Genomic DNA, 25,742 nt, shown 5'->3' with positions numbered 1-25,742 from the left:
GCTCTGAAAGAGAATTACACGGACTCGAAAAGTTAACTCTGTTTCTCCCTCCACAGATGCTGCCAGACCTGCTGGGTTTCTCTAGCATTTTCTGTTTTTATTTCAGATTTCCAGCAACTGCAGTATTTTGCTTTTATACTAATGCAGAAAACAGCACAGGTCCTAGCAAATGGGAGGGATACAAAGAGCAGCACAAGGTGACAAACCAGATAGCACAAACTACAAAAAGGAAGTAAGAAAAAAAACTTACAAGAGATATCATAATCAATGCCTTTTAAAAAAAAAATTATATTAGGAAAAGGTAGGTGGACATGACCAACATGGAACCCTTAAAAACTAATAATGATGATGCTGTCATTAAAAATAAGGAAATGGCAGAAATGTTGAATGATTATTTTGTATCAGTACTTAAAACAGGAAAAAAGGATAACATGCTTGAAACCCCAAGGAAACTAATACTGAATCAAGTCACCAAAATGAGCAAACAATAATGAAGTAAATAATGACACTAAGGAGTGGTATATTCTCAGCACCAGGGTTTCAAAGGAAGTGGGTCACAGCAGTTCAGTTGTCCTAACTTTAAGCTCGTTTCATTCTCTCAATTCATAGACTGCTCTTTTAGATTGGAAAATTGTGCATGCCGTACTGCTATTTAAGAATGGTCACGAGAGGAAACTGATGGAATTATAGGCCAGTTAGCCTAACACTTGTTGTTGGGAAATTACTAGAATTAAAAATGGAGTGACTAAAAATTTTCAGATGATCAGAAAGTGTTAGGATAGTGTCATAAGTGCTTCAATCATGGAAATTGGTTAATCTTCCAGGACTAAGAATATTCTGGAAGAATTTGTGGTTTTTAAAAGACACTGACCCATAAAGAGTTAATGCAAGGATGCTTGTGGCTGTTCCTGGGAAAAAAAACAGCATTTTACAAGAAAAGGTAATCAAGCAGTTTTAAAGAAGCTGGAAACCTCTTGTCCCGGGAGAACTGTTTACAACAGGGTCACATGGTGGTTTATAACTTTGGGAAAAAACTAGGCCTTGAAAACTGTTTAAAAGCTGGTAGGCTGTTTTCGCTTTGGGGAGAAAACAAGAAGGTTCAACTGCTTGGGCAAAAAAGACAACAGCTCCTGAAAGTCCAGCCCCAGTCCAAAGCAAAAAGTGAACGGAAGTTGCTCTGAAGTTGCTCCATGTTCTGAAATCAACTGACTTACAAGTTTTCCTAGAAGCTCAACTGAAAAGTAGTGCAAGAGTCATTTGATTGTTTCGCACACCAGTGCTGAGAAGCCAACTCGGTTGCCATTTCAAGGACTCCACCATTTATATTTTTCCCTTGACCTTCTATTAGTCTTTTAAACTTTTGGCCATAAAGCTAGCTGGAAGTATAATTTGAAATTATGTTGTGACCCCCAGAGTAGTGGAACTAGAGACAGACAGAACACTCCTCCCATCCCGGTCGTGGGATATAAACTTGCAAAAGTAGGTCTGACAAACCTGGTAGAAATTTTTGAACGGGTGCCTAAAGTAGTTGCCAGGAGAATGCATATGTTATTTATTTGGATTCCAGAAGGCATTTGACAAAGTTACTCATAGGAGGAGAGTGTGAGAGGAGGACACCGAGCCAGGCAATCAGCAGCGCCTACCACCTAACATCACAGGAGGAACATAAACTCATTGGGTGGTGAGAAACTGCCATTAGGGAGTGTCATCAAGTAGCTGAGAATTAGAAAAACCCTTTTTTTTTTAAAATAAGGGGCTACTTAAATTTAAGTAAGAAACACAAGCAATAAGGAAATAAAGTTGAGTTGAGGCCACGTAAAATAAAGTTGCATAAGGAAACCAAAGTAAAATAAAGTTAATGTAAGGGAAGTAAATTGAAGCCACGTCAGGACAGCTCAGTCTAGTGAAATATGTGTCTTGTAATATGCGGGGAAGTTATGGATGTTACCAGTGTCCTAGACGACCACATGTGGTGTAGGAAGTGTCACAAGCTGCATAACCTTAAGCTCCGAGGCTGACAGCTATGTGGATAGCACATTCAGGGAGGTGGTCACACCACAGCTTAGGAGCCTGGAGGTAGAAAGGGAATGGGTGACTACCAGGAGGTCCAAAAGGACAAGGCAGGTAGTGCAGGAGTCCCCTGGGGTTCCGCTCACCAATCGGTTTTCAGTTTTAGATACCGGTGAGGGTATTGATTCCGCAGAGGAGTGCAGTCAGAGCCAAGTTTATGGCACCACAGGCAGCTCTGCTGTACTGGTGGTGAGAAAGAAGAGGGGAAGAGCAGTAGTAATGGGGGATTCATTAGTTAGGGGAACAGACTGGTGCTGTGGCCATGGATATGGTACATTGCCTCCCTGATGCCAGGGTAAAGGGTGTCATAGAGCAGCTGCAGGACATCCTTTTGGGGGAGGGTGACCAGCCAGAGGTCGTAGCCCATGTTGGTACCAATAGCTTAGGTAGGAAAGGGGATGAGGTCCTGAAAGCAAGCTAGGAAGGGGACTGAAAAGCAAGACCTCTAAAACAGTCATCTCAGGTTTACTCAGAGTCCAATGTGCAAGTGAGTATAGAAATAGGAGAATTGAGGAATAAACACGTGGCTAAAAAGCTACTGTAGGAGGGAGGGTATCAGATTTCTGAGGCTTTAGGGTCGGTTCTGGGGAAAGTGGGACCTGTACAAGCCGGATGGTCTACACCTGAACAGGACTGGGACGAAATTCCTCGCAGGGAGGTTTGCTAGTGCTGTTAAAGGTGGGGGGTGGGGGTGGAGGTTTTAAATTAGATTGGCAGGGCGATGGGAACCAGAGGACAAATTCAGAGCAGGGAACAGGAAATGAAGAATCAGCAAGTGACTCTGAAAGGCAGAAGCAGCACAGGTTAAAAAATGTACAGCACAGGAATTTGGCAGTGTTTAAAGGTATATATGTAAATATAAGGAGCATAGTAAATAAAGCCGATGAACTGAGGGCACAGATATACACAAGGCAGCATGAAATCATTATAACAGAAACGTGGCTTAAAGAGGGGCAAAAGTGGCAGCTCAACATCCCTGGATATAGAGTTTTCGGGCAGGATGGGGGGGTGGTGTAAAAAAGGTGGGAGTGTAGCATTATTAATTAAAGAATCAATTACAGCTGTGAGGAGGGATAATATACTAAATGAAACATCATATGAGGCCAAATGGATTGAGCTCAGAAATAAAAAAGGGGTGTACTACAAGGGTCCACAGTACACTGCTAGGAGTAGTGGAAGGGAGTTAGATGAGCAAATATATAGACAGATTTCTGAGCGCAAAAACAATAGAGCAGTAATCATTGGAGACTTCAACTACTCTAATACCAATTGGGATACAAACAATGTGAAGGGCACAGAAGACTCAAAATTCTTGAACTGCATTCAAGAGAACGTTTTAACCAGCACATAATAAGCCCAACAAGAGGGGGTGCAATTCTAGAATTAGTCTGAGGAAATGAAGCTGGGCAAGTGGATGAAGTAGCACTGAAGGACCATTTTAGGGATAGTGACCATAATATAGTTAGATTTAGCATCATTCTGGAAAAGGGCAAAGATAGAACAGGAGCAAAAGTGCTAAATTGGGGAGAAGACAAATTTTACAAAGCTGAGAGGTGAGCTGGCGTGAGCGGACTGGATACGGCTATTAGAAGAAAAAATTGTGTCAAATCAGTGGGAGGCATTCAGAGGTGAGGTTCTACAGGCACAGTGCAGACATGTCCTCACAAAGAGAAAGCGCAGTACTGCCAAATCTAGAGCCCCCTGGTTATCCATAAGCACACAGGTCAAGATAAAGCAGTAAAAGAAAGCTTATGACAGTCACAAAATACTTAATGCTCTGGAAAGCCTAGAGGAGAATAGAAAGTATAGGGGTGAAGTAAAAATAGAAATTAGGAAAGCAAAGGGAGGATACAAAAAAATATTGGCAGGTAAAAAATCAAAGAAAATCCTAAGGTGTTAAGATGTTTCACCAGTATATTAAGAGCAAGAGAATAACTGAGGAAAAGGTAGGGCCTATCAGGGTGTACATGGTAACTTTTGGATTGATGAAGAAGATCTGGGCAGGGTTCTCAATGAGTACTTAATCTTCACAGGAGAGGGATGATGCAGACATTCTAGCTAAAGAGGAGGATGTATTAGATACAATAAGCATAGAAAGAGAGGAAGTACTGTGGGGGGGTGGGGGGGATGCTGGCATCCTGAGAATCATTTTCCAATCAATACAGGTGAGGTCCCAGAGGGTTGGAGGGCTGTGAACATTGTACCATTCCTTAAAATGGGTGCGAGGGATAGGCCAGAAAATTATAGGCTGGTTAGTCTGACTTTGGGCAAATTTTTGGAAACAATTCTGAGAGAAAGGATGAGCTGTCACTTAGAAAGGCATGGATTGATCAGGGATAGTCAGCATGGTTTTGTTAGGGGAAGGTCATGTCTTACTAATGTAATAGAATTTTTTGATCAAGTAACAAGGAGGAGTGATGAGGGTAGTGCAGTGGGTATTGTCTACATGGATTTCAGTAAGGTATTTGACAAGGTCCCACATGGCAGACTGGTCAGGAGAGTGAGATCCTATTGGATACAAGGGAAGGTGGCAGGTTGGATCCAAAATTGGCTCAGTGACAGCAAGGATAGTGGTCAATGGATGTTTTTGCGAATGGAAAACAGTCTCCAGTGGTGTTCCAAAGGGCTCAGTGTTCGGGCCCTTGTTTGTTGTTTATATTAATGATTTAGACCTAAACGTGGGAGGCACAATCGAAAAATTTGCAGATGACACAAAAATTAGCTGTGTAATCGATAGTGAAAAGAATAGCTGTCAACTCCAGATATATATCAATGGTTTGGTTGAGTGGGTGAAGTGGCAGATGGAATTCAATCCAGAAAAGTGAGGGGTAATGCATTTGGGGAGGGCAACAAAGCAAGGGAATACTCAATAAACGGAAAGTTGTTGAGAAAGTGAGACACCTTGGAGTGCATGTCCACAGGTCCTTGAAGGTGGCAGTGCAGGTTGACAAGGTGATCTAGAAAGCATAATGGATGCATTCCTTTATTGGGTGGGGTATTGAATACAAAAGCAGGGATGTAATGACGGAACTGTACAAAACGCTGGTTAGGCCACAGCTGGAATTTTCTGTACAGTTCTGGTCACCACATTACAGGAAGGACATAACTGTTCTGGAGAGAGTGCAGAGGAGATTTAGAAGAATGTTGTCAGAATTTGAAAATTGCAGCTGTGAGGAGAGATTGGATAGGCTGGGGTTGTTTTCTTTAGAACAGAGGATGCGAAGGAGTGACCTAATTGAGATGTGTAAAATTATGAGGAGCCTAGGCAGGGTAGAGAGTAAAGATTTGTTTCCCCTGAGGGGCAATCTCCAGGGAGTATAGATTTAAGGTGATTGTAGAAGGATTAGAGGGGACATGAAGAAAAACCATTTCACCCAGAGGGTGGTGGGGGCCTAAGTTGGTGGTTAAGGCTGAAATGCTCAACTCATTTTAAAGATACCTGGATCTGCACCCGAAGTGCTGTAACCTGCAAGGCTACGGACCAGGTTCTGGAAAGTGGGATTAAAATGAGCTAGTTTCTTTATTCTCTTTTTTGGCCAGTGTGGACATGATGGGCTGAATGGCCTTTTTTTGCACAGTAACTTTTCTATGGTTCTAGGAGATTAGTTGAAGTTGAAGCTGAATGAATTGTAGGCAAATTAATGACCTGGTTAGGAAATTGGCTGAATGACAAGAGACAGGAAGAAGGGATAATGGTTAGGCACTCTAATGATTAGGAAGTGACTAGTGGTGTCCTGCAAGGAACCATGTTGAAGACTCAACCAAGGACTGTATTGATTAATGACTTAGAAATGACAGAAAGCCACATATCCAAGTTTATTGATGACACTGATAGCCAACACTGTAAGCAGTGCAGAGCATAAAATTAGGGAGATATTAATAAATTAAATGAATGGGCAAAACAATGGCAAATGATTCAATGTAGGCAAATGTAAGGCAATTCGCTTTAAATCTAAAATAGAACAGGGTACTTTCTAAATGGTGAAAAAACTAGGATCAGTGCAGGTCCAAAGTAATTTAGGAGACCAGGTAAACAGAACATTAAAATGTCATGAACAGGTATATAAAAAATCAGAAAGGCTAACAGAATGCAGGCCTTTATAGCTACAGGATGAGAATGAAAGGGGAGAGAAGTTATGCTTCAGTTGCAAAGCCTTGGTTAGACCACACCTGGAGTACTGCGAGCAGTTCTGGATACCACACCTTAGGAGTATTTATTGGCCATGGGTGGAAGGGTAGCATAGATTTTTCAGAATGCTACCTGGACTCCAAGGAGACAATTTAGGGCTATATTCCCTGGAAACTACAAGATCAAAGCAAGGCTTGATCGAAGTTTTCACGAGATTAAGGTTGACAGAGAGAAATTATTTCTGCTGGTTGAGGAGTCTAAGACTAGGGGGGCATGGTCTAAACATTAGAGCTAAACCTTTCAGGAGTAAAATTAATAAGTACTTCTCCATACAGAGGGTGGCAGGAACTTGGAACTCATTTCCACAAACAGTGATTGAGTCAAGATCAATTGTTCATTTTAAAACTGAGATTGATAAGTTTTTATTAACCAAAGGTATTAAGGGATATGGAGGAAAAGAGAATAAGTGGAACTAAGTCACAGATCAATACCAATCTCACTGAATGACAAAACAGGCTCAAGAGGCTAAATAGTCTACCCCTGTTCCTATGTCCTCCTGAAGACTTTTACTATTTGCCTTAGTGTTTATTACATTTCTGAGGTCCATATCATCTGCAAACTTTGACATTGTGCCCTGTACACCGAAGTTCAGGTCATTAATGTATAGGAAAAGAGCAATGATCTTAATATTGACATTTGGCAAACGCCACAGCACACTTGCCTCCAGTCTGAAAAATAACCAACCATTCACCACAACACTTTACTTTCTGTGCCTATCTAATTTTGTTGCCATGCTGCAACCAATTCTAACTCCACAGGCTTTAATTTTGCAAACCAATCTATTATGTGATACTTTGTCAAATGCCTTTTGGAACTCCATATATATAACATCCACTGTAATACCTCTATCAACCCTATCCATTACTTCAAAGAACTCGATATTACACAGACTGCAGCTGTTCAAGAAGGCAGCCCACCACCACCTTCTCAAGGGTAATTAGGGATGGGCATTAAATGCTGGCCAGCCAGCGGAAGCTCACATCCCACGAATGAAAAAGAAGACTTGCTGTGGCTCAGTGGTACCACCCACACCTCAATCAGAAATTTGAGAGTTTCAGTCCCACTACAGAACTTAAACGCAAAAATCTAGGCTGACATTTCAGTGCAGTACCAAGGGAATGCTGTACTTTCAGAGCTGCCTTCTTTCAGAGGAGACGTTAAACCAAGGCAACTTCAGGCAGACCTGAAAGATCCAATGGCATTATTTTGAAGAATAGCAGGGGAGTTATCCCTGGTGTTCTGGCCAATATTTATCCCCCAATCAAGAACACAAAAACAGATTATTTGGCCATTAACACATTGCCTTTTGTGGGAGTTTGCTGCATGCAAATTGTCTGCAGTATTTCCTACATTGCAACAATTACCACGTTTCAAAAGTACTTAATTGGTTGTGAAGTGCTTCGAGACAATGAAAGACGCTATATAAATGCAAGTTTTTTTTCTTTAACAAATTCATACTGACTTTCATTTATTAGCCCATACTTTTCCAAATGTCAATTAATTTTGTCCTGAATTATTGTCTCAAAATTTCCCAACAGACAGGGGTGGACATCTCACCTGAAACTGGGTACTCCTTCAATGCTGCACTGAAATGTCAGCCTAGATTATATGCTCAAATCCAGGTTTAAACCCACAACCTCTGGAGTCAAGAAGCAAGAGTGCTACTACCTGAACTAAGCTGACTTATATAAGGGAACAGTAAGTGTCACTACTAACGCTGCAAGTGGTTTAGTTTCAAGGGGGCAGCCACAGTTATGCTGCTTGGTGAAAACATTAAAACAAAGGCAAAATACTGCAGATGCTGGAAATAAGACATAGGGGCAGTAGTAGGCCATTCGACCCATTGAAATCTAATATAAAAACACAAGATGCTAGAAATACTCAGCATTTTCTCTCTCCACAGATGCTGCCAGATTTGCTGAGTATTTCTAGCATTTTCTGTTTTTATTTGGTGAAAACATTTCTACCCTTCACATGACTAACCTGAAGAAAAGGGACTTCTCTGGTAGGCTGCCTGCTGGAGCTGCAGAATGTGAAAGCATTCATTCAAACAGTTCATTGTTGCCATTGTAGTGGCTTTGAGCATAAGCAGATCTTGGTCCAGTGCTGATATTTGTTCTCCAAAGGGTGGAAGTCCTTCAATGGTTCGTACCAGATCCTTGTGTTGTCCTTCAGCCTGGTTCATCTTCTGCTCAAAGTAAAATATTGCTGAATAATACAATGCTGTTGCGTATTTTCATCAAAAAGAATAAACAGACATTTCCGCTTTAAATATAGCAGTGGTGCTCATTAGAAAAACAGTGAAGGCCATTTGGGATATTGGAAAATTTTAATAGGGCCGCAAGCAGAATTTTTAAAAAAAATTTATAGATTATAATTGCAATTTATTTTTTCAAAAAGGTATCTTGGTACATAAAACACAAAAAATGATTATAAAAAAGAAAACACATTAGTTACTGTATATAGTACACCAAGTGTGATCCAACCAAGCTTGAAATACATTGAGCATAACCACTCTACTTTATATAGCCATCGCTCATTTATCACTCCTAATATGTTCCTAGAAATGCGGTGTTAAATGAAAATCACTCTCCCCTAAGAAAACATGTGCTGTGATATGGGTGGTTTATGGTCCTGACCTGTCATTTTTACACTAGAAACCTATTGGCTGAAGTTAACCTAACTGGCCCGAAAATCCTCTTACTAACTCTCAATAACCTAACTCATAATTTGCTAACTTTTAATAATTTACGAACTCTTTCAGCTTCCCGCCTGTTGGCTGTTTTCTACCTCTCTTGACTCGCAACTTCCACCCGTCCTTGTCATTGGCCAATCCTCCCACTCGCTTGCCTCCCTCCTGCTTGGTGATTCTCCCACTCACTGCTTCCCTTCCCGACCCTCTCGCTCACTGCTTCCCTCCCTCCATCAACACTGCCTCTCAACTTGCTACTTACCCTTCCCAAAACATCAGGAGAGGGCTCCTGGGGGGGGGAAGAGAGAGAGAGAGAGAGAGAGCAAGGGACGAGAAGGGCTGTGAGTGGGAGGATCAGGGAGGGAAGCAGTAAGCAGGAGAAGCAGTGAGTGGGAGGGTCAGGAGGGAAGTGACAAGTGGGAGTGGTGGCAATGCAGATGCTTGGGAGGGAAGCAGCAAGCAGGAGACGGCGGCGAGCAAGTGGGACGGCGAGTGATAGGGAGGCAGCAAGTGGGCGGGAGGTGGCGAGCAAGACGGTAGAGGTGGGGGTCGGTGAGCAGGTGGCCCAAGGGCTGTGTGGTGAATATCACTGAATTACAGCCAAAGTCATCAAAAGCAATAAGTGGTTCAACATGAAGATTTCAATCAAAAATTCAAGAGAGAATATTGCTCAGTGGAACACAGGGCTCTGTTGTTCCTTATAAAATCATAGAATGGTTACAGCACAAAAGGCACCATTTGATCCATCATGTCTATGCTGGTTCTCTGAAAGAGCAATTCACCTACAGCCACTCCCCCACTTTCTCCCCATAGCCCTGTACATTGTTCCCTTTCAGATATAACCCAATTCCTTCTTTAATGCCTCCACCAGGCCGTGCACTCCAGGTCCTCATCACTTGCTGCATTTTTTTCAATTTAATTTTATATTGCACCTTGATAGAATGGTAGAATCATTAAACACAGCTTGCTCTTGTGAACATTGTGAAATGAAATCTAATCTGTGGGAATAATCTTTCAGTGAGCGAGTGGTCATTCTATGGAACATGTTCCCTAGAGAGATGGTGGAAGTAGTTAGTTTTGATTGATTCAAAAGAAAATTAAATAGATTTCTTTCAGAAATTAACATTTTGGGATATAGTATATGAGTAATTTGAGATATGGCAACAGGGAGGTATAGCATGCTTGAGAGCAATAGATGACTTTGGATCCATGGTTTCCAAAGCTCCACACCACTGGGTTTTTTTTTCTCAGTCACGTTGCTTTATTGTAAACTAATGGATAGAGATTGATTACTACAATGAGTAAAAAACCCTGTTGTCTTTTGGTCATAGGATGGTAGAAGGCAAACTGGATGGACTTTGTTTTTTTTCCTTCTCTAACACTTCCTATGTCCCTCAAATACAAATTACAAGAGCTTTATGTTTCCTTTTTTCAGGTGTTTACATGACAGTTCAATTTTTTTTATCTTAAGATAAATGGGATCATGAATAAAGATATTTTTGAGGGCTTGCCTTTGGGTCCAGTGACTGAAGGTAAATGTGGTCTTTTTGCAAAACCTTTTTGCAAAATCAGATACTCAGCACTGAAACACAATTGAACTTGTTTTAATCACAATTTCTTGCTAAAAGCTCTGGTAGATATTAAAGGGGACTGTACAATCATTCAGATAAAAAAAATTACAGAGCTTTCGGGAAAGACCAAGGGAGTCGGACAACTAGATTGGCAGGAGGATGGGAACCGGCGGGCAAATTCAGGTCAGGGAGCGGGAGATGGAGAATTACTGAGTGACTCTGAAAGGCAGAAACATCACAGGTTTAAAAGTGTACAGCAGAGGAATTTGGCAGTGTTATAAGGTATATATGTAAATGCAAGGAGCATTGTAAATAAAGCCGATAAGCTGAGGGCACAGATATACACAAGGCAGCATGAAATCATCATTATAACAGAAATTTGGCTTAAAGAGGAGCACATATGGCACCTCAACATCCCTGGATATAGAGTTTTCGAGCAGGATAGGGAGGGGGATAAAAAAGGTGGGGTGTAGCATTATTGGTTAAACAATCAATTATAGCTGTGAGCAAGAATGATATACTAAATGAAGCATCAAATGAAGCCAAATGGGTTGCGCTCAGAAATAAAAAAAAGGGGTAGTCACACGACTAGCAGTGTATCCCCAAACACTGCAAGAGAGTTAGAAGAGCAAATATGTAGACAAATTTCAGAGTGCAAAAACAATAGGGCAGTAATTATTGAGGACTTCAATTGCCCTAATGTATCACTTGGGATACAAACAGTGTGATAAGCACAGAGGGCACAAAATTCTTCAAGTGCAATCAAGAGAACTGTTTTAGCCAACACATAAAAAGCCCAATGAGAGCAGGTGCAATTATAGATTTGGACTTAGGAAATGAAGGGCAAGTGGACGAAGTGGCAATAGGTGAACATTTTGGAGATAGTGACCATAATACAGTTAGATTTAGCATCATTATGGAAAAGGACAAAGATAGAACAGGAGTAAAAGTTCTAAACTGGGGGAAGATAAATTTTACTGAGAGCTGAGAGGTGAACTGGCAAGAGTGGACTGGATACAGCTACTAGTAGGAAAGGTGGTGTCAAGTCAGTGGGAGGCATTCAAAAGTGAGATTCTATGGGCACAGTGTACCCATGTCCTCACAAAGAAAAAGAGTGGTACTGCTAAACCAAGAGCCCCCTGGTTATCCAGAAGCATACAGGCCAAGATGAAGCAGAAAAAGAAAGTTTATAAGAGTTAGAAAAGACTTAATGCTGTAGAAAGCCTAGAGGAGAATAGAAAATTCAAGGGTGAAGTAAAAATGGAAATTAGAAAAGCAATGAGAGGATACAAAAAAAAATATTGGCAGGTAAAATCAAAGAAAACCCGAAGATGTTTTACCATACATTAAGAGCAAGAGAATAAATAAGCAAAAGGTAGGGTCTATCAGGGATGTACATGGCAACTTGTGGGTTGATGCAGATGATGTGGGCAGGGTTCTCAGTGAGTGCTTTGTCTTCACTAAGGAGGGGGACGATGCAGACATTCTAGTTAACGAGGAGGAGTGTGAAATATATTAGATACAATAGGCATATTGAGAGGGGAAATACTGGAGGGACTGGGGTCCTTGAAGGGGGATAAATCACCAGGGCCAGATGGATTGTATCCCAGATAAAAACAAAAAACTGCGGATGCTGGAAATCCAAATCAAAAGCAGAATTACCTGGAAAAACTCAGCAGGTCTAGCAGCATCGGCGGAGAAGAAAAGAGTTGATGTTTTGAGTCCTCATGAACCTTCAACAGAACTGAGTGAATATTAGGAGAGGGGTGAAATAAGAGCTGGTTTAAGGTGGAAGGTGGGGTTGGGGGGGGTGGTGCAGAGAAGTGGGGGGGTGTTGTTGTAGGGACAAGCAAGCAGTGATAGAAGCAGATAATCAAAAGATGTCACAGACAGAAGAACAAAGAGGTGTTGAAGGTGGTGATATTATCTAAACGAATGTGCTAATTAAGAATGGATGGTAGGGCACTCAAGGTACAGCTCTAGTGGGGGTGGGGTGGAAAGACTAACAGGGCATAAAAGATATAGATTTAAAAATAATGGAAATAGGTGGGAAAAGAAAAATCTATATAAATTATTGGAAAAAAAAAGGAAGGGGGAAGAAACGGAAAGGGGGTGGGGATGGAGGAGAGAGTTCATGATCTAAAATTGTTGAATTCAATATTCAGTCCGGAAGGCTGTAAGGTGCCTAGTTGGAAGATGAGGTGCTGTTCCTCCAGTTTGCATTGGGCTTTACTGGAACAATGCAGCAAGCCAAGGACAGACATGTGGGCAAGAGAGCAGGGTGGAGTGTTGAAATGGCAAGCGACAGGGAGGTTTGGGTCATTCTTGCAGACAGACCGCAGGTGTTCTGCAAAGCGGTCGCTCAGTTTACGTTTGTTCTCTCCAATCACTCCTCCATCATCCTCTACTCCTCAACCCCCACCTACGGCACCTCCCCATGCATACGCAAAAGATGCAACACCTGCCCCTTCACTTCCTCTCTCCTTACCGTCCAAGTACCCAAACATTCCTTTCAAGTGAAGCAGCATTTCATTTGCATTTCCCCCAACTTAGTCTACTGCATTCGTTGCTCCCAATGCAGTCTCCTCTACATTGGAGAGACCAAACGCAAACTGGGCAACTGCTTTGCAGAACACCTTCGGTCTGTCTGCAAGAATGACCCAAACATCCCTGTCGCTTGCCATTTTAACACTCCACCCTGCCCTCTTGCCCACATGTCTGTCCTTGACTTGCTGCATTGTTCCAGTGAAGCCCAACGCAAACTGGAGGAACAGCACCTCATCTTCCGACTAGGCACTTTACAGTCTTCCAGACTGAATATTGAATTCAACAACTTTGGATCTTGAACTCCCTCCTCCATCCCCACCTCCTTTCCGTTTCTTCCCCCTTCCTTTTGTTTTTTCCAATAATTTATACAGATTTTTCTTTTCCCACCTATTTCCATTATTTTTAAAGCTATATCTTTTATGCCCTGTAGTCTTTCCACCCCACCCCCACTAGAGTTGTACCTTGAGTGTCCTGCCATCCATTCTTAATTAGCATATTCGTTTAGATAATATCACCACCTTCAACAGCTCTTTGTTCTTCTATCCGTGACATCTTTTGATAATCTGCTTCTATCACTGCTTGCTTGTCCCTACAACCACACCACCCCCCCACTTCTCCTCCCCACTCCCCCTCCCACTCACCTTAAACCAGCTTATATTTCACCCCTCTCCTAATATTCACTCAGTTCTGTTGCAGGTTCATGAGGACTCAAAACGTCAACTCTTTTCTTCTCCGCCGATGCTGCCAGACCTGCTGAGTTTTTCCAGGTAATTCTGTTTTTGTTTTGGATTGTATCCCAGGCTGTTGAAGGAACCTAGGAAGGAAATAGCGAATGCTCTGATGATCAGTTGCCAATCCTCACTAGATACAGGTGAGGTCCCAAAGGACTGGAGGCTCGCAAAGGTTGTATCATTATTTAAAAAGGGTGTGAGGGCCAGAAAATTATAGGCCAGTCAGTCTGACTTTGGTAGTGGGCAAACTATTGAAAACAATTCTGAGAGACAGGACAAACTGTCACTTAGAAAGGCACGGATTGATCAGGGATAATCAGCATGGTTTTGTGAGGGGAAGATCTTGTCTTACTAAAGTAATAGAACTTTTTGATCAAGTAACAAGGAGGATTGATGAGGGTAGAGCAGTAGATATTGTCTACATGGATTTCAGTAAGGCAATTTGACAAGGTCCCACATGGCAGACTGGTCTGGCAAGTGAGATCTCATGGATACAGGGAAAGGTGGCTGGTTGGATCCAAAATTTGCTCAGCTACAGGAAACAAAGGGCAATGGTCAAAGGATGTTTTTGTGAATGGAAAATGGTTTCCAGTGGTATTCCACAGGGCTCAGTGTTGGAGACCCTGTTCGTTGCATTTATTAATGATTTAGACTTAAACGTAGGAGGCATGATTGGGAAATTTGTGGATGACAGAAAAATTGGCCATGTAGTTGATCGTGACGAGGATAGCTGTCGACTCCAGAATGATATCAATGGCTTGATTGAGTGGGCAGAGAAGTGGCAAATGGCATTCAATCTGGAAAAGTGTGAGGTAATGCATATGGGAGGGCAAACAAAACAAGGGAATACTCAATAAAGGGGGTGTTATTGAGAGAGGTTGAGGAATTGAGAGACGTTGAAGTGCATGTCCACAGGTCCTTGAAGGTGGCAGGACAGGTGGACAAGGTGGTCAAGAAAGCATGTGGAATGCTTTCCTTTATTGGGCAATGTATTGAATATAAAAGCAGGGATGCAATGATGGAACTGTATAAAATGCTGGTTAGGCCACAGCTGGAATTGTGTGTGCCTTTCTGGTCATCACATTGCAGGAAAGACAATTGCTCTGGAGAGAGTGCAGAGGAGACTTACAAGAATATTGCCAGGGCTTGAAAATTGCATGTATATGGGAAAATTGGATAGGGTAGGGGTGTTTTCCTTGGAACAGAGGAGGCTAACAGGTGACCACATTGAGGTGTACAAAATTATGAAGGGCCTAGGTAGGGTAGACAGGAAAGACTTAGTTCCCCTAGCTGAGGGGTCAATTACTAGGGGACATAGATTTAAGGTGATTGGTGGAAGGATTGGAGGGGACATGAGGAAAAGCTTTTTCACCCAGAGGGTGGTGGACATCTGGAATTCACTGCCTAAGTTGGTGGTTGAGGCTGAAATGCTCAACTCATTTAAAAGATACCTGTATCTGCACCCGAAGTGCTGTAACCTGCAAGGCTACGGACCAGATGCTGCAAAGTGGGATTAAAATGAGCAGCAAGTTTCTTCTTTCTCTTCTTAGATAGCGTAGACATGATGGGCTGAATGGCCTCTTTCTGTACTGTAACTTTTCCATGGTTCTATGATTTAAGTGTCATCCATAGTCCTTACCTCAGAGTCAGAGGTTGTGGGTTCATGTCCCATGCTGGAGATTTGAACATAAAAATCTCGGCTGCCACTTCAGTGCAGTACTGAAGGAGTGCCGCACTACCTAAGATGCTGTTATTCAGATAGGACATTAAACTGAAACCCTGGTTGTTCTCTCAAGGGATGTATAAAGACCTCATGGTACTATTTCAAAGAATAGCAGGAGAGTTATTCCCTGTGTCCTGCTCGATATGTATCCTCCTATCAACATTCCTAAAAACACATCATCTGCTCATTGTCATATTGCTGTTGGTGGAAAATTGATATGTGTAAATTGGTTGCCAGTTTTCCTACATTTGAACAGTGACTGCACTTCAAAAATATTTTGTTGGCTGTACAGCAATTTGGGACACCTAGAGTTCTTGGAAGATTCTATATAAAGCCAAGCTTTTTCCCCTTTCCCCCTAACTGAATAGCTTTGCCCAAGAGCACAGGCCCAGTGGAACAACAGCTTCCTTCTGTTCAATGCTGACCATCCAACTTCCCTTCCTGGTCCCCATGTTAGGCTGATATTGCCTTTCTCTGCTTTATATATGCTGTCATCACTACTCCCCTAAAAAAACTCCTCCTTGTGAAATACTGCCCTATATATCCCTCTTTTTCCTCTCAAGTCCTTGTTGCCACATCATAAATCCGTGCTTATCTTTCCTAGAATTCTATTTTGAGTTCCTCCAATCAAAGTTTCCAGCTCAGCTACAGTACCAAAATGGCTCTTATAAAAATCGCAAATGGCATCCTATGTGATTGTGACGAAATAACTACACCTCATTGCCCTTCTCAGCTGGTCTGCAGCCTTTGATACGGTTAACTAAACCATCATCCAACACTTCTCATCTGTCATCCAACTTGGTGGGACTGCACTTGCCTAGTTCCATTCTTTTCTAACTAATCGTAGCTAGAGAATCACTTGGAATGGCTTCTCTCCCCACCCCATTAGCTCTGATGTCCCCCAAGGATCTACCCATGGCCTCTTCCTATTTCTCATCTCCATGCTACCCTTCGGTGACAGCATCCGAAAACGCAGTGGTAACTTTCGCATGTGTATTGATGACACCAAGTTCTACGTTATCACCACCTCTAACGATTCCTCCACTGTTGCTCAATTATCAGACTCCTCATCTGACATCCAGTTCTAGATAAACAGAAATTAACTGCCAAGCATTGTTTGAAAGTTAAACCAGACAGCTTGACCCTGATTGGTCAAGTCATTGCCCTGAGGAATGAGTCAGCGAATGGCTGTCACTTATTTTGTTTAGCTGAAACAGGTGCAGTGTGTGTACACATTCTTTTCATGTGCAAAAACAGAGCCCTGTGTATTAATATATGTAGCTTCCAGTACACACAATTGCTCCACACTGCGAGCCCGCCTGACAATCTTAAATTGGTTGTCAGGGTAATTTTTAGCACACTGAGGATTATTTAGGAAATCTTGCCCAATCGTGGAATCACATGTCCACAGATGCTGCCTGACCTGAGTATTTCCAGCATTTCTTGTTTTTACTTTGGCCGAAGTTCTATTCAATCTAAAAAGAAATCATTTCATAAAACATTATACTCCCGTTTACTGAAAGTGATTTCAGCTGTTTATTTTGTAACTGTAAAAGGCATTTATTCCTCGAATTACATTAACAAGGCTGAAGCTAACTCCCCCACTCACTTTTTCAAAACATCTTTCATAAGTACATGGTACAGCAAATTCTGAGGCAGGTAGCTGGAGTGTTGGACCAGTAAAACTGAAAAGGTCATAATAATTTTCCAGTTAACAAATGCTGAAAAAAAAGCATTGCAAATATACAGGATTAAATTTTAAAACTGACAATGAATTTCTAGATAAAATAAAATACACACAAATTACAGAACAAATATGTAATACCGACCTCTCGAACATCCACCAAGTGGTCTGGCTGCAAGGTGTGGGACCGCTTTGACAGCCCCAGTCCCTTGTGATGAGTTACACCAAAGAAAGTAGCAGCATTCTGGCTTGCTCTTCTCTGCACACCTGGAGAATTGCTTCCCTGAGAAGCCAGGGAAAAACTTCGAGATTTCAAGGGTGGATTATTCTATAAATTAGGTTTAAATAAGACATGAATATTTGGTAGAGGCACTTAAATCACACTTAAAAATACCTAGGCAAAAGGGGTTACAAAAATAGATTAGCTATATTTGCTGCATAAAGAATCATGGTCCAAGCAGTAAAAAGTTTTAACTTTAAAGCCCTGAAATCATATTTTTGCAAAGTTATGAACAGCTAAAATTTACTGATACTTGTAACACTTGCAAACTTTAATGCTATAATGGTTATAAAAAATATGTAATTGACATTATAACCATACTAAATTTATTAAAGTATAAAGAAAATAAACTTACTGTTTATCATTCAATGTTAATTAATATAAAAAGTGCAAAACATTTAAATTCTGGGTTCAACACAAGCACATCTCACCTTCCCAATAGCTTCTGTATGGTGTTGAGTACAGATCTGAAGTCTACTAACCCAGTGTTGACGTTCTTTTGCATCAGTGGCTATAAAAAAAATTTAGGTTTACTCAAGCAAGGTAAGCAAAACTAAATAATTTCTCCAAAACAATTTCCAGTTACCTGGCAAAATAATCCATATATCAAGGCAATCATGAATGAACATTAAAATGGAAACCATATCCGATATGTCTAACTCAATGAGGAAATGCAATCAAAGAGATGCAGCTCAAGATTGCACGAAAGCTTATGTTATCAGGATGTTCTAAACAGTTCACAATTAATTACTTCTTAGGTACAGTCACTGTTCTCATGAAGACAAAAATGACAGTGAATTTGCACAGATCAAGATCTCACAAGCAGCAAATGAGACAAATGATCAATTTTTATTTTGATGGCATTGGCTAGTGAGGTACATAGCCCAGGATACTAGAAGAACTCTTCCACCCCTTTTCAAACAATACCTTTTATGCCGCGTCAACAGGCAGTTAACTTCCGGTTTCCCTTGTTATTGCACTAAAACATCAGCCTGGATTGTGTACTTAATACATGGAGTGGAACTTGAACCCATAATGTGAGTAAGGTGTGCTACCACCTGAGCCAAGTTAATACAAAGGTAACTCATGCAACAAGGAGGGCAATGTTCCAAAACTGATAAATGTGAAGTATTGCATACAAGTCAAACATGTACCAAATATTAAATAAATGGAATTGAATTAACATAGAAAACTGAGAAAGGGACCCAGAAACTTTATTGGGTATAGAACAGAAAATGGTGGAAATACTCAGTAGGCCGGGCAGCATTTGTAGAGAGAAAAGTGGGATTGACGTTTCAGGCTGTTGACCTTTTATCAGAGCTGGAAAACATTATAGATGTAGAGAAGCAAGGCAGGGAAGGAAAGAATGAAAGTGAAAGAGTAGTGGTTACAATCTCAAACTGTTGAGTGCGATGTTGAGTCCAATAAGGCGTAAAGTGCCTAATCAAAAGATGAGGTGCAGTCCCTCAAGCTTCTGTGGAACTTCATTGGAACAATGTAGAAGGCCAAGGTCAGAACAGACATTAAAATGGCCAGAAATCAAAAGCTTAGGGTCAGGTTTATAGAGTGATCACCTTTAATTACCAATGTGGCAAAGCACTTGAAAAGCAAATGGAAATTTAATGAGGAGAGCCTGCAAAAACTTGGTTTGCAATTTCTTGAGTTTAGAAGGTTAAAGGGTGATATACTGAAATTGAGAAAGGAATTCATAATGTAGATACAGAGAATCTATTTCCTGTTGGAAGAATCCAGAACTAGGGAGCATAAATCATAAAATTAGAGGGTACCCATTTGAGAGGGAAATCAGGAAGCACTATTTCACACAAAGGTACTGGAAATCTGGAACAGAACTCACTCTCTTCAAAAGGCTTTGGATACCCGTCAATTAAAACTTCAAGGCTGAGATTGGTAAAGTTTTGTGACATGTCATAAAGGATATGGAGTACAACCAGATAAATGGAGGTCAGGTACATTCAGCCATGATCTAACCGAACAGTGGCACAGGCTTGAGAGTTGAATGGCCTACTCCTATTCCAATGTTCAATGAAGTGACCATTTTGTTATATAACATCAATTGTTGGGCAAAAGAGTATGAATGATAATCATTACCCTAAAATGCTGTGTATAAGCCAGCCCCATTTTCCAGCCCTAAAAAACATGTTTTTGAATATACCTGATGTATAAGACAATCCCCCCTTTTAGCCATGACATGCTATACTCACATTAGTAATCAGCCTCAATTTTTCACGCCACAAATGCATGTTTTATTTACCGTACCTTGTAACTGGCCACAAGGGATCAAACAGGGATCAAATATGGGCTGTGTTGTAAAGATGCGCTTGACTTTAAGATATGCCCACTTTTTGCGCTGGATGTGGCTGACATTTCAAAATGGCAACCACCCACACTGCCAGTTCACTGTTATATTCAGCATATTAGTCGACCACCCCCACCCATCGGTTTGGGTGAGATTTTTTGAGGCTTCAAAGATCAATTTATATGCCGACACCTAAACTAAGTGCACTACTGGAACAATGGCACTTAACAACTTTACAATGAACCTATTTATGTTTTAAAATGTATTGTTCTCCACAGACATTTAATTTGGTTGGTACCAAACAGGCAAACTGCTTTCAATGTGGTTGCAATTTCCACTTTGCTTATAACATGTTTAAACAATCATTTAAAGAAACACAAAGAAAAAGAAACATGGACAAAATGTTCCTATTCTTTCCTCCTCAATACGAAAAGGCAGTCAATACTGTGAAATGCAGCCATCTAGCACCTAAAATTTCCATCATAGTGCAGTGGTTGCTGGGGGGGGGGGGGGGGGGGGGGGGGGGGGGGGGGGGGGGGGGGTAGGATGGGAGACATGACACAGTCCAGGATGCTCACTCTTCTGCTCAGGATCAACCAACAACTGACTCCAATGTACAATGTCATCTAAACATGTTAGTCTCAACAGCACAAATCAATAGGCATCAAAATGAAGCACCATCTTCAGTACTGTACCTCTTAGTTTATACTGCTCTCCAATGGCTGCATTGACAGTAAATGTGTGAGAATCTTCATCACTTGGTGAGATGACGGCCCCTGCTAGCTGCAAAGTGCCTCTTGGCTTCTGATTTCTGGATTGCTCATTGACAAAATATTCTAGCAGTCCAGCTTCATTATTTAAAACAAAGAATCTGGTAGATGGGGAAAAAAAGATGATCACTATAAAGAACTAAAATAATAGCAGTTTTTTGCTACTATACGAAGACTACACACACTATTGAGGGAGGGAAAGAGAAAGGAATTCTTATTTATACAGAGCTGACCTGCCCTCGGGACATCCCAAGCACCGAAACTAACAAATTACTTTTACTTTACAGACAAACTCATTAAACATGCACAGCAAGATTCCAAAAACAGAAAAATAAGCTAATTAATTTGTTTAGATTGATACTAGAAGAACCCTACTTCACAAAATCCACTTATTACATGCAGCTGAACCATTATACAGGTTTAGCATCTCATCAAAAGACAGAAACTTTGACAATGCAAAACTCAGCCTGCACTGATTATCAGACCTTTTTTTATTTATTTGGTCACAGGATGTGGGCTTCGCTGGTTGGGCCAGTATTTGTTACCCATCCTTAATTGCCCTTGAGAAGGTGGTGGTTGATCTGCCCTCTTGAGCCACTGCAGTCCACGTGGTATAGGTACACCCATGGTAATGTTAGGAATGGAGTTCCAGGATTTGACTCAGCAACAGTGAAGAAATGGCGATATACTTCCAAGGCTGGATGGTGTGTGACTTGGAGGGGAACAAGCAGGTGGTGGTGTTCCCGTGCATTGACTGCCCTTGGCCTTATGGGTGGTAGAGGTCACTGTCGAAGGCACCTTGGAGAGTTGCCGTAATGCATCTTGTAGATGGTACACACTGCTACCACTAAGTTGGTGATGAAGGGAGTGAATGTTTTTTAACATGGTGGATGGGGTGCCAATCAAGCAGGCTGCTTTGTCCTGAATGGTGTCGAGCTTCTTTAGTTGGAGCTGCACTCATCCAGATAAGTGGTGAGTACTCTATCACACTCCTGACTTGTGCCTTGTAGATGATGAACAGGCTTTGGGGAGTCAGGAGGTGAGTTACTCTCTGCAGAATTCTCAGCCTCTGACCAGCTCTTGTAGCCACAGTATTTATATGGTTGTTCCAGTTGAGTTTCTGATCAATAGTAATCCCAGGATGTTGATGGTTTGTAATGTCATTAAACATCAGGGGAGATGGTTGGATTTTCTCTTGCTGGAGATAGTCACTGCCTGGCACTTAAGTGACAAGTAACATTTGCGCCATACATCAGCCCAAGCTTGAATGTTGTCCAGGTCTTGCTGCATATGGACACGGACTGCTTCAGTATCTGAGGAGTCACAAATGGTACTGAACATTATGCAGTCATTAGCGAACATCCCTACTTCCGACCTGATGATGGAGAGAAGGTCACTGATGAAACAGCTGAAGATGGTTGAGTCTAGATTATATACTTAAATCCTGGAGGTAGCATTCAACTCACAACCAAGGCAGAAGAGCAAGGAGAGATGATTGGATGCAATTTTAAGGATAAATTAAAGTATTGCACTATTAAAAGTATTGGATTAAGTGTTATTTTTCCTGTAACATACTGGAATAAACACTAAATTAAGTAGCAGAACTAAAGTTGATTACTTTCACGTGAACTAAGTAAATTGTGAGTTTAGTAGCTGCACCAAACCATTTCTGTAATTAGATATTCCAACATATTGAAATATTCAAATGTTGGATGCATTAAATTTTAAAAGAGTGTTTCTAGGCTAAATGTGCATTCAACATTATTCAGAAGATGTCATAAGTCAAAACTACCACTTTCAAACATATACAGTGTATATCAAAGCAATTGATAACATTAACAATACTAACATGTATTCAAATACTGCAGATATACAAACATACTTTAAAATTCTGCATGAGGCACAAACTCCTTACCCAAAAACTCTACTTCTTGTGGTGAGGAATTTTAGTCATGCTTTTCTGTCAAAATTTAACTATGGTTACTTACTGCATCAACATTTCTCATTCAAATTTACCATCTTGAGCATCACAATGTTGTTGTATACTTTGACCAGTAGTTGGCTCAATGGAGAAAGATGTTGAGGTCTCTCTTCCTACACTCATTAATGTGCACACACAAACCAGTTCCAGCTCTGCAACATTGCGAGCACCTCAATCCATGTACTGAGCCGAAACCCTCATCCACGTCTTTGTCATCTCCAGGTTTTTATATATTCTGATGCTCTTCCTGTACAACCTCCCATCCTCCACCCTCAAATTCAGTTCATCCAACATTCTGTTGTCTGTATCCTATTCCACTCCAAATCCAGCTCACTCATCATCCCTATCCTTGCTGACCTATATTGTCTCCCAATCTTTCAACATTTCAACATTTTAAATTCTTAACCCTTTGTTGAAACCCCTTCATGGATTTTATATACAATAAAAAAAAACTCATCTCTGTAAGCTTCACCAGCCCTAAAACCCTCTTGAACAGTTTTATTAAACAAAGCCATGTTTTAGAATCATAGAATAGTTACAGCATAGGAGGAGGCTATTCAGCCTGTCAAGTCCACACTGGCTTGCTGGGAGAGTAATTCAGCTAATCCCATCCACCCAATCCTTTCCCCATAACCTACAGCTTTTTATCTTCTGGTGCTCACCAGCCTTTTGAAAGCCACAATTGAATCTGTCTCCACCACCCTTTCAAGTAGTGCAGATCCCATCCCTCACCCCACTTAATTCTTTGGAAGCACTTTACTGGAAAAATTGGAATATGTATGAATAAGATTGTTATTTCATAATTGCTTCAATTGATGTAACCACAATTCAAAACAGTGACTACTTTTATAACCAAAGCCACAGTTGCAATTTTACACCAAATGCTTTAATCTTATATCAATTGTGCAAGATGATCCAGTTGAAAAAGCAAAGCACTTTCTAAAATTTAAATAAAATTGTATCCGAGGGCGCATTTAAGCTAAACCTCAAAAGATGTACAAAGTAGTTTGATTTTGCAGCGCTAGTTGTTGTGTAAATACAATCTGAATCACTCCTTACACACATTAAGCATCAGTGTGAGGCCAAAACTACATTGTACCAACACTAAGTTTGTATGTAAAAGCACTCTGAGTCAACTGAAGAACCAAACAGCCATTTAACAATTTCTGCTTAATGAACTCACCGATATTGCCAGCCAGTAACAAGATTAGTATATTTCATCAAGTATCCATACACATTCTCCATGTGATCACTGTAGGAGAGAGAATAAAGTTCAGTGGCACATAAATCTACAGAAGCAAAGAAACTAATACAACATCAGAACACTTTAGTCACTCAAAATATCAAAGCAATGAGACAACCATATCTATTCTAGCCATTTTGTTTTCTACACACTGGAAAACTTTACAGTGATTAACCATAGAAATTTGTGATGTGACCTTTGTGACCTGTGCATTGTTTTGGGCAGGGGCATAGATGGGAGATTGGAGAAAGGTGTAAAACAGATTAGAAGAGCAGGTGGACATTTTGGGCAGAAAGTAGGAAACAGGAACATGCTTCAAATGAAAAAAGTGCTGAGTTCTTGGGCACTCCGTAACAGAAAAGTTACTGGAGCCATGAAAAAGCCGCAGTTCCAATTCACTAGAATGGTACCAAGGATGAGAGGACATAATTATGAGATACTTGAAACAACATTTATAGGGGGATAAAAGACTACAGGTTAATCAAATGGAAGTTTTGGAAACTTTGCAAAGGTTGAAAAGGGTAAAAAATAAAAGATTATTTCTTCTAATTAGTGAATCTATAACAAGAGGGCATAAGTTTAAGATTAGTATTAGAAGCAAAAAGGTAGTGGTTAGAAGTTATTGATAGAACGAGAATGTGGAGCACATTACTATTGAATTTTGTTTTGGTCAATCGAGTGTCAGGCACGAATAGAAACCCATTGTTGTAATTAACAGTTTCCAAAAGCAGCTGAAAGGAAACATAATATGGAGTGTACACTTTCCCTATTATTTCACATCTCATTTACTGAAGTCCAGATAGATTAGGTACTGGTTGGCAATAGCTAAGGCTTAGGGGGTTCCAAGTGCAGCTTGGGTACTTTTACTGATTTAAAGTCAACTATTATGTTTAGAAGGGAATTAAGAATATTGTAAATCTTCTTCTGAAGCCACACTGGGATTTGGGGTAGATGCGTTCAGCCAGAATCTGCAGTATGATCAGGACAACACAGACAAATATTTTTCCCATGATGTTCCCATGGCAGGGAGATGCCTCAATAGGTGTTGCAATCGCTGCGGTTGCCCTTGTTCTTGTACAGGGTCATAATCTTCGCTGTCTCAGACAATCCTTGGCATCTTTTGGCAGGACAAGATCACCAACTCAGAGGTCCTACAGCATGCTAGTTTGCTAAGCCAACGATGTTTGCACTGCCTTGGCTAAGTTAATTGGACAGATGATGGCCGCATACCAAAGATATTTTATAAGTGTGAACTGGCCACTAGGCCACGATCTCTTGGGTGTATGTACCTCCACTATAAGGACACCTGCAAGCATGATATGAACATTGACACCGACAACTGGGAGACGGTCACTGACGGACGTGACCTCTGGAAGCTGGATGTTTGGAAGGGCATTGGAAGAGGCGAGCAGAAACAAAAAGCTCAGCAGGCCAAGAGGGCCCAGAGAAAACAGAGACCAGAAAGCTGTGCATCAACTCAGCCCAGTCTTCATCTGCAGTGGAGGCTGCCATGCCAGAGTGGGGTTCCTGAGCCACACCAGATGATGCTTAACATGGAGTCAACTACCATGACGCAAACAATTGGCTGCCACCAACAAGAATATGAAAAACAGCACAAGAAAACATCAAGGAATGGGTTTAGAATAGATCATTCCAGTGTAGAGCTGGCAATGGCACAAACTTGATGGGCCAAATATTGCCATTTTATCGTACAATTGTATCGATTTTATTTCTGCATTTCAAAATAAAAACCTACACACTTTTAAGTAACAAAACCCATGCAAAGTCCTATCCAGTTCAGCAGATCATGACAATTTGGCAAATGAACAAAATATAAGGTAGATAATTTCCATGTAATCTTGTACGTTCTTTCTCCATCTTTCAGATGAGACGTTAAGATGAGGCCAACTGTTCTCTATGTCCATCCTGTAATGTGGTGACCAG

At 41.0% G+C, this 25,742-nt stretch overlaps 1 protein-coding gene across 4 annotated transcripts in view; it reads right to left on the bottom strand.

Moving 5' to 3' along the window:
• osbpl11 (oxysterol binding protein-like 11) overlaps positions 1-25,742 on the bottom strand; it is a 102,768-nt gene that overhangs the window by 44,605 nt on the left and 32,421 nt on the right. For all 4 annotated transcript variants that reach the window (XR_005944617.1, XR_005944616.1, XM_041201606.1 and 1 more), the window contains exons 2-6: positions 23,739-23,807; positions 20,500-20,675; positions 17,919-17,998; positions 17,353-17,535; positions 8,243-8,447 (exon numbers count right to left, since the gene is read on the bottom strand). Coding sequence is in view for 2 of the 4 variants with exons in the window: in XM_041201606.1 (XP_041057540.1) it covers positions 8,243-8,447; positions 17,353-17,535; positions 17,919-17,998; positions 20,500-20,675; positions 23,739-23,807 (713 nt within the window). In the remaining 2 variants the exon portion in view is untranslated. The remainder of the gene's footprint in view (positions 1-8,242; positions 8,448-17,352; positions 17,536-17,918; positions 17,999-20,499; positions 20,676-23,738; positions 23,808-25,742) is intronic.

The sequence above is a fragment of the Carcharodon carcharias genome, chromosome 12 (genome assembly GCF_017639515.1).
Source record: "Carcharodon carcharias isolate sCarCar2 chromosome 12, sCarCar2.pri, whole genome shotgun sequence".
NCBI classification, from domain to species: domain Eukaryota; kingdom Metazoa; phylum Chordata; class Chondrichthyes; order Lamniformes; family Lamnidae; genus Carcharodon; species Carcharodon carcharias.
The sequence above is the reverse complement of the archived record's forward strand: the minus strand, read 5'-3'. Positions and strand labels throughout refer to the sequence as shown.